The 9,065-nt window shown below is 43.2% G+C and overlaps 1 protein-coding gene across 1 annotated transcript; it reads left to right on the top strand.

The window, feature by feature from the left end:
- Positions 1–2,446: 2,446 nt before the first annotated feature.
- Positions 2,447–4,728, top strand: LOC129868631 (purpurin-like). The gene is made up of 5 exons (XM_055942778.1): positions 2,447–2,520; positions 2,892–3,009; positions 3,276–3,412; positions 3,708–4,033; positions 4,237–4,728. The coding sequence occupies exons 2-5, from the start codon at positions 2,893–2,895 to the stop codon at positions 4,245–4,247; spliced, it is 591 nt and encodes a 196-aa protein (XP_055798753.1). The 5' UTR covers positions 2,447–2,520; position 2,892; the 3' UTR covers positions 4,248–4,728.
- The last annotated feature ends 4,337 nt before the right edge of the window (positions 4,729–9,065 follow it).

Genomic DNA, 9,065 nt, shown 5'->3' with positions numbered 1-9,065 from the left:
TACTGAGGCTGACCATGCCATTGAGATTCAAGCCATAAGTATTCAAGAGATTTTGTTTAACCAGTACATATTAGAACCATTGCTTGTTTGTCATACTCCTGTTATTTTCTATTGGCACTAGAATTCTTCAATGTCAGTTCAATTAATTTGATATGCCAGATATAGTCAGCAAATGTATACTCCCTCTCAGCCTCTTTCCCAAAGGTTGAATGAATAAAAAGCAACAACACACCTAGACTTACTTTCCACTGGTCTAAATGATTACAGTAACCTGGTAACCAAAATACCAACATTGAACGCCTGTATAGAAAAAGCTGTGCGTTGTCTAACGCAGTACAATATCGTATGCTATTGTAGACATCCATGTGCCAGCAATCTTCCCTGAGGTCTAAGATCAAGTGTGTGGTTACAAGCATAAATATAGTACAGGCATCAGCTTGGAGTTTGCATGCACAGTACGTGGCTTTTCAAAGAACTACAAAACAGCTAAAGAACTACAGACTACAGAACAACTAAACAACTACATAACATCTAAAGAACTACAGAACTACAGACCAACTAAAGAACTACATAACAACTAAAGAACTACTACTGCCCAAAGAGCTATCCCAGAAATAGACAATAACACTGGGTGTAATGCCTCAAAGTAGTTGAGAAAGATTACAGTACACAATGCTCTAACTACTGGAAGTGCCTTTAGTTAAATTAATGAAGATTGAATGAAGAGGGGTGGTGCCACTCCTCTGCTAAGCCCGTTAGCCAATCATTCATGCCCTTTGCCATCATCCTCTGTGTCCACTCCTCAGAGCCAAATGTCCCCAGAGAACTGCAGACAGCTCCAGACAGCTCCTGGCAGGAGGCTCCAGGTACTGGGATTACACTCTTATACTGGTAACAGGTGGACAGTGGTGGAAAAAGTACCTAATTGTAATACTTGAGTAAAAGTAATGATACCTTCATAGAAAATGACTAAAGTAAAATTTAAAGTCACCCAGTAAAATACTACATGAGTAAAAGTCTAAAAGTATTTGGTTTTAAATGTATTTAAGTATCAAAAGTAAAAGTATGAATAATTTCACATTCCTTATATTAAGAAGACTGCACTATTTTCATATTTTCTACAGATAGCTAGGGGCACACTCCAACACTCAGCCTTCTTCTGCGCCAATGCCCAGTCGAGGCACGGCGTCCAACCCAGCTCCAGGGTCGGAGCCCTCCTTTGCGCCAGTGCCCAGTCCAGGCACGGCGTTCAGTCCGGCACCATGGTCGGATCCGGGGTCTGGGGGGGGCTACGACCCGCACCGGAGCCGCCACCGACACTAGTCACCCCCCCTAACCCCCCCATTTGGTTTCAGGTTTTGCGGCCGGAGTCCGCACCTTTGGGGGGGGGGGGGGGGGTATGGGGGGGGGGGGGGGGGGGGTACTGTCACGCCCTGACCATAGAGAGCCCTTGTTTCTCTATGGTGTAGTAGGTCAAGGCGTGACTAGGGGGCATTCTAGCTTATAATTTCTATGTTGTGTTCTAGTTTATACTTTCTATGTTAGTGTTTTGTATGATTCCCAATTAGAGGCAGCTGGTAATCGTTGTCTCTAATTGGGGATCATATTTAAGTAGCTTTTTTTCCCACCTGTGTTTGTGGGATATTGTTTTGTGTTTGTGCATGTGTACCACGTAGTCACGTTTCATTGGTTGATATATTTTGTTTTGCTTAAGTTTCACTTTGGAATAGAGATGTGGAACTCCAATCACGCTGGGCCTTGGTCCGTCTCTCCACACGAACGTGACAGAAATAAATAATAATAATCTTTGTCAAAGCAACAAAACAACTAGAGCTTACAATCATAGTGAAATCTTAAACCTGGGTTAGGTGGGTTAAAATCTTTCTGTAAGTCTCAGAAAGGAACATGTCAATAGGCTGAATTTTGGCACTTACAAGTCTTTATTTTGGCATAAAAGATCTGATTTATTGTATTCTCTGTTTGGTCTATATTAAAGAGAACTTAAATGAATATAACAGCTTTTAAAATTCTATTTGGTGCAAAATTTCTACTTCAAATATCAAGGATGACTCAAAATACACTTATTGTGTGGAACAACACTAGTATTCCATCAGCATAGTAATGATGTATGTGCTGGAACACGACAACTAATGCTCATTACTGCTGGGTATGTTTTCTCTAATCTTGCTGGTCCTCTGTGTTTGTAGAATACATTTTCCCATTGTAAGTGTGTGTGTGTTTGTGTGTGTGTTTCTTCACAGTTACATAAAGCCCTAATTGTTTTTACGGGAGACATGGGCGGGTTCAGAGGTGAAGCCAGATTACTGTCGGAATTTCACCAACTGGATTAACCCCGCGATTTAATCATCTTATTTACTTACAAGAAGTGAAAATAATCAGTAAGCTTGTCTGTGTTCGTGTATATAAAGGACCCCAAACGCAAGAGACTCCACAACCTAACGGACAACCACAAAACAGAGATCACTGAATTTTACTCGCTGCTCATCTTTACAAAGAAAGGTAAGGTTCAGCCACTTGGTAAAGAGGATCCGTGGATATAATATAACTTGATTATCTTACTGAAAACGTACATTTTTTTCTTGAATACAGTATGAATTTTGGGGTGAAGATACTAGTTAGCTAAGAATGAGTTTTGTATATATGTGCATGCGAAATATGGGATTGGACAGCTCATTTCTACCTCAGGACCCTATGAACATGTAACAGAATGACCATCGTACCAAAAAAAAAAATGTTTATGTAATTTTACTACAACTACTACAGTGTGTTTACTAACTTAATTTGAGGTTCTCTCTCCTGATCTAGTGTCTATCTTGTCTAGTGTGGTCAGTTCATCCCATTGTCTCTCTCTCTCTCTCTCTGCTGTGCAGCATGGGATCCTCAAAGCTGGCTCTCCTCATGGTCCTGATGGCCTGCGTGGAACACACCTGGTCTGCCTCCTGTGTGGTCGACAGCTTCACAGTCAAGGAGGACTTTGAACCGAAGAGGGTGAGCTTTGCTACAGTACATACATTATGGGTCACATCCCTAGACAGACAAAAACAAGCAAATGATGTCAGTTCTCAACATGATTGGATAGAAATGGCTATACGAGAATGTGTGACGTAAATGCATATGAGATTATTACAATGATCTACTGATTAAGTCTTAAATCTCCATATATACATTTAGTGCTCTGGATTTCCACCCTCATCTCCATCACTGTCTACGGTATGTGTGAGCATTTCTCACCTTTCTGGTTTTCTCTGTGGCAGTATGCAGGGAAGTGGTATGCCCTTCAGAAGAAGGACCCCGAGGGACTATTCCTCCAGGACAACATCTCCGCTGAGTACACCATCGATGATGACGGCACTATGACCGCCTCCTCCAAGGGACGTGTCACTCTCTTCGGGTGAGTAGATCTACATCAACTTGGAAAAACTAGCATATAAAGCATAGAGGCTAAACTAATTGTCTAATTGTACAGAAGAATGTGGTTTGATACCCGAACATTAATCTAAACAATTTGTCTGTTAGACCACAAGATTTTGTGGACAGGAAATATAGACAACAGTTTACAGTGTATGTTATGGATCGCAATAATGTTGCGTTTGTATTTGACCTCCGGTTCTGTTTTGCGAGAGCTAATATGAGCTTGAGTTTGTTCTGAATTGTGTGCTGATGAGTGTGTGTTGTTGTGATGACAGGTTCTGGGTTGTGTGTGCTGACATGGCTGCCCAGTACAGTGTTCCTAACCCCACCAACCCCGGCAAGATGTTTATGAACTACCAGGGGCTGGCCAGCTACCTGTCCAGTGGAGGTGACAACTACTGGGTGATTGACACCGACTATGACAACTATGCCATCACCTACGCCTGCCGTACCCTGAAGGAGGATGGAAGCTGCGAGGATGGTTACTCCCTGATCTTCTCCCGTAACCCACGTGGCCTACCCCCAGCCATCCAGCGCATCGTCCGTGGGAAACAGGAGGAGATCTGCATGGCTGGCCAGTTCGAGCCTGTCCTGCAGTCCGGTGAGTTGGACACAGCATGGGAAAAAATGAGATCCCATCTGGATAATTGCAATGAACATGAAGCAGAGCATCCTGATTAATGAATGAAAGATAAGAGGGAGCTTAGAGTTGTTGTTAAAATACAATAAAAAACTATTCACAATCTTAGGAAGATAACTTTTTCATGCTCCCTAACCTAACTTATTTTTCTCTTTCATCTACAGGAGCTTGCTAAGTTGGCAGCACACCCTGTGCTCAATTCCTTAAACATGCTGGCACGAGAAGAGGCGTCCATGGCCGATGGATGCATCCATAGCAGTGCTGTAGAAATGAATAGACCGTGTTGCGAGGCGGGAGGGAAGAAGTCCACCTCTGCCACCCATTGTCTCAAGGGAAGGGTTGATCAATTAGGTTGGTGTGTTCTGTCAAGTCAAGTGCGCGTGTTAAAATGTATCTTCTTTTTTTTCAACAAATCTCTGAGTTGCATCCATGTTTTATCAAGACTGCATTTAAGCAAAAAGACCTGAGTGGGTGTGGTATATGGCCAATATACCATGGCTAAGGGCTGTTCTTAGACACGACGCGATGCGGAGTGCCTTGATACAGACCTTAGCCATGATAAATGGCCATATATCACAAACTCCCGAGAAGCCTTATTGCTATTATGAACTGGTTACCAATGTAATTAGAGCAGTAAAAATAAATGCTTTGTCATACCCTTGGTATCTGGTCTGATATGCTATGGCTTTCAGCCAATCAGCATTAAAGGCTCAAACCACCCAGTTTATAAAGAGCGATACCTGAGGTACATTTGAGACCAACACTGAGACAGAGTACCACAACAAACCTCAAAGTTACCCTGAACAAAAATATAAACGCAACACTCAACAATTTCAAAGATTTTACTGAGTTACAGTTCATATTAGGAAATCCGTCAATTAAAATAAATTCATTAGGCCCTAATCTATGGATTTCACTATGACTGGGAATACAGATATGCATATTTTGGTCACAGATACTTTAAAACAAAGATCAGACATTTTCAGCTTCCAGGAATTGTGTCCAAATCCTTGCGACATGGAGCCGCGCATTATCATGCTGAAATGTGAGGTGATGGCATTGAAAGAATGGCACAACAATGGGCCTCAGGATCTCGTCACGGTATCTCTGTGCATTCAAATTTCCATCAATAAAATGCATTCAAATAGCTCATGCCTGCCCATACCATAACCCCATAACCACGTATTTAAAATTGCTGGGATGTTTTATTTCAGACCAACACTTTACATGTTGTGTTTATATTTTTGTTCAGTATATATTTTTAGTCCAGCGAATTCACCCAAATCTATCTGGATATGAATACTACACTGAGTATACCAAACAGGGGTACACCTACCTAACATTGGGTTGAATACCCCACCCATTTGACAGCGTAAAACCTAGCAGTACTATATATTTCTCTGAGAGTGAGGTGGATACAGTTGAAGTCGGAAGTTTACATACACCTTAGCTAAATACATTTAAACTCAGTTTTTCACAATTCCTGACATTTAATCAGAGTAAAAATTCCCTGTCTTAGGTCAGTTAGGATCACCACTTTATTTGAAGAATGTGAAACGTCAGAATCATAGTAGAGAGAATGATTTATTTCAGATTTTATTTCTTTCATCACATTCCCAGTGGTTCAGAAGTTTACATACACTCAATTAGTATTTGGTAGCATTGCCTTTAAATTGTTTAACTTGGGTCAAACATTTCGGGTAGCCTTCCACAAGCTTCCCACAATAAGTTTGGTTAATATTGGCCCATTCCTCCTGACAGAGCTGGTGTAACTGAGTCAGGTTTGTAGGCCTCCTTGCTCGCACACACTTTTTCAGTTCTGCCCACAAATTTGCTATTTGTGGGCAGAACAGAACCGGAGGTCAATGCTTTGTGATGACCACTCCAATACCTTTACTTTGATGTTCTTTAGCCATTTTGCCACAACTTTGGAAGTATGCTTGGGGTTATTGTCCATTTGGAGGACCCATTTGCGACCAAGCTTTAACTTCCTGACTGATGTCTTGTTGCTTCAATATATCCACATAATTTTCCTACCTCAACAAACATTTGGCAAAACACAACACACAATTCTCTACCTTTGGCACAACCTTCACAACTAAAATCTATTGTGTGCAAATGAAAAGCAACACTGTTCAACAAGCTAAGCTTAATTACCAATTGATCACTTTCTCTCTTCACATGTACAAACACTAATTGCATAAATGTTCACTTTGCAATCAGACCTTTGGTATGGATAAAAAGCCCACAGGTGAGTACTCCTGTGTTTGGAGAGCAATGGAAGCAAACTTGACAGAGAGAGGTAGAGTAGAGGTATTTTTTGTTCAACTAGTCAAGTCAGTTAAGAACAAATTCTTATTTACAATGACGGCCTACCCCGGCCTAACCCGGAAGGCCCTTTGGCAAATTTTGCACCTCCCTATCGGATTCCCAATCACCGCCGGAGGTGATGCAGCCTGGATTCAAACCAGGTACTGCAGTGACACCTCTTGCACTGAGATGCAGTGTCTTAGACCACTGCGCCACTCGGGAGCCCAAGGCAGAGGTAGCGATAGAGGTGGAGGTGGGTGTGGGGGTGGAGATAGAAGTGGAGGTGGGGGTAGAGATAGAGGTGGAGGAAGACAGAGGTGGACATAGAGGTGGAGGTAGAGGTAGAGGTGGAGATAGAGATGAGGTGGAGGTAGAGATAGAAGTGGAGATAGAGATAGCGATAGAGATCGAGGTGGTGGTAGAGGTAGAGAGAGGTGGAGATAGAGATAGAGGTAGAGATGAGGTGGAGGTAGAGGAGGTAGAGAGTAGTGGCGATGGAGGTTGGGGTGGAGGTAGAGATGGAGGTGGAGATAGAGATGGAGGTGAAGGTAGAGATAGAGGTGGGGGTGGGGGTGGAGGAGGAGGTAGAGATGGAGGTATTTGTATTTGTATTTATTATGGATCAAATCAAATCAAATGTATTTATAAAGCCCTTCTTACATCAGCTGATATTTCAAAGTGCTGTACAGAAACCCAGCCTAAAACCCCAAACAGCAAGCAATGCAGGTGTAGAAGCACGGTGGCTAGGAAAAACTCCCTAGAAAGGCCAGAACCTAGAAAGAAACCTAGAGAGGAACCAGGCTATGATGGGTAGCCAGTCCTCTTCTGGCTGTGCCGGGTGGCCAAGATGTTTAAATGTTCATAGATGACCAGCAGGGTCAAACAATAATAATCACAGTGGTTGTCGAGGGTGCAACAGGTCAACACCTCAGGAGTAAATGTCAGTTGGCATTTCATAGCCGATCATTCAGAGTATCTCTACCACGCCTGCTGTCTGTAGAGAGTTGAAAACAGCAGGTCTGGGACAGGTAGCACATCCGGTGAAAAGGTCAGGGTTCCATAGCCGCAGGCAGAACAGTTGAAACTGGAGCAGCAGCATAGCCAGGTGGACTGGGGTCAGCAAGAATTCATCAGGCCAGGTAGTCCTGAGGCATGGTCCTAGGGCTCAGGTCTTCCGAGAGAGAGAAAGAAAGAGAGAAAGAAAGAGAAAATTAGAGAGAGCATACTTAAATTCCCACAGGACACCGAATTAGGCAGGAGAAATACTCCAGATATAACAGACTGACCCTAGCCCCCAGACACATACTGCAGCATAAATACTGGAGGCTGAGAAAGGAGGGGTCGGGAGACACTGTGGCCCCATCCGACGATACCCCCGGACAGGGCCAAACAGGCAGGATATAACCCCACCCACTTTGCCAAAGCATTAGCCCCCACACCACTGGAGGGATATCTTCAACCACAACTTACCATCCTCAGACAAGGCCGAGTATAGCCCACAAACATCTCCGCCACGGCACAACCCAAGGGGGTGTGCCAACCCAGACAGGAAGATCACATCAGTGACTCAACCCACTCAAGTGACGCACCCCTCCTAGGGACGGCATGGAAGAGCACCAGTAAGCCAGTGACTCTGCCTCTGTAATAGGATTAGAGGCAGAGAATCCCAGTGGAGAGAGGGGAACCGTCCAGGCAGAGACAGCAAGCGCCGTTCGTTGCTCCAGTGCCTTTCCGTTCACCTTCACACTCCTGGGCCAGACTACACTTAATCATAGGACCTACTGAAGAGATGAGTCTTCAATGAAGGCTTTAAGGTTGAGACCAAGTCTGTGTCTCTCACATGGGTAGGCAGACCATTCCATAAAAATGGAGCTCTATAGGAGAAAGCCCTGCCTCCAGCTGTTTGCTTAGAAATTGTAGGAATAGTTAGGAGGCCTGCGTCTTGTGACCGTAGCGTACATGTAGATATGTACGGCAGGACCAAATCGGAAAGATAGGTAGGAGCAAGCCCATCTAATGCTTTGTAGGTTAGCAGTAAAACCTTGAAATCAGCCCTTGACTTAACAGGAAGCCAGTGTAGAGAGACTAGCACTGGAGTAATATGATCACATTTTTTGGTTCGAGTCAAGATTCTATCAGTCGTGTTTAGCACTAACTGAAGTTTATTTAGTGATTTATCCGGGTAGCCGAAAAGTAGAGCATTGCAGTAGTCTAACCTAGAACTGACAAAAGCAGGGATACATTTTTCTGCATCATTTTTGGACAGAAAGTTTCTGATTTTTGCAATGTTACGTAGATGGAAAAAAGCTGTTCTTGAAACAGTCTTGATATGTTCGTCAAAAGAGAGATCAGGATCCAGAGTAATGCCGAGGTCCTTCACAGTTTTATTTGAGACGACTGTACAACTATCAAGATCAGTTGTCAGATTCAACAGAATATCTCTTTGTTTCTTGGGACCTAGAACAATCATCTCTGTTTTGTCCGAGTTTAAAAGTAGAACATTTACAGCCATCCACTTCCTTATGTCTGAAACACAGGCTTCCAGGGAGGGCAATTTTGGGGCTTCATAATGTTTCATCGAAATGTACAGCTGTGTGTCATCCGCATAGCAGTGAAAGATAACATTATGTTTCCGAATGACATCACCAAGAGGTAAAATATATAGTGAAAACAATAGTGGTCC

Source organism: Salvelinus fontinalis, chromosome 2 (assembly GCF_029448725.1).
Source record: "Salvelinus fontinalis isolate EN_2023a chromosome 2, ASM2944872v1, whole genome shotgun sequence".
Taxonomy (NCBI): Eukaryota; Metazoa; Chordata; class Actinopteri; order Salmoniformes; family Salmonidae; genus Salvelinus; species Salvelinus fontinalis.
The sequence above is the reverse complement of the archived record's forward strand: the minus strand, read 5'-3'. Positions and strand labels throughout refer to the sequence as shown.

Bases quoted from the DNA above. Each gene is read 5' to 3' on its own strand.
- LOC129868631 (XM_055942778.1), top strand. From the start codon at position 2,893: ATGGGATCCTCAAAGCTGGCTCTCCTCATGGTCCTGATGGCCTGCGTG. The intron at 3,010-3,275 runs GTGAGCTTTGCT...TCTCTGTGGCAG, and splicing joins AGGACTTTGAACCGAAGAGG to TATGCAGGGAAGTGGTATGC. The intron at 3,413-3,707 runs GTGAGTAGATCT...TTGTGATGACAG, and splicing joins GGACGTGTCACTCTCTTCGG to GTTCTGGGTTGTGTGTGCTG.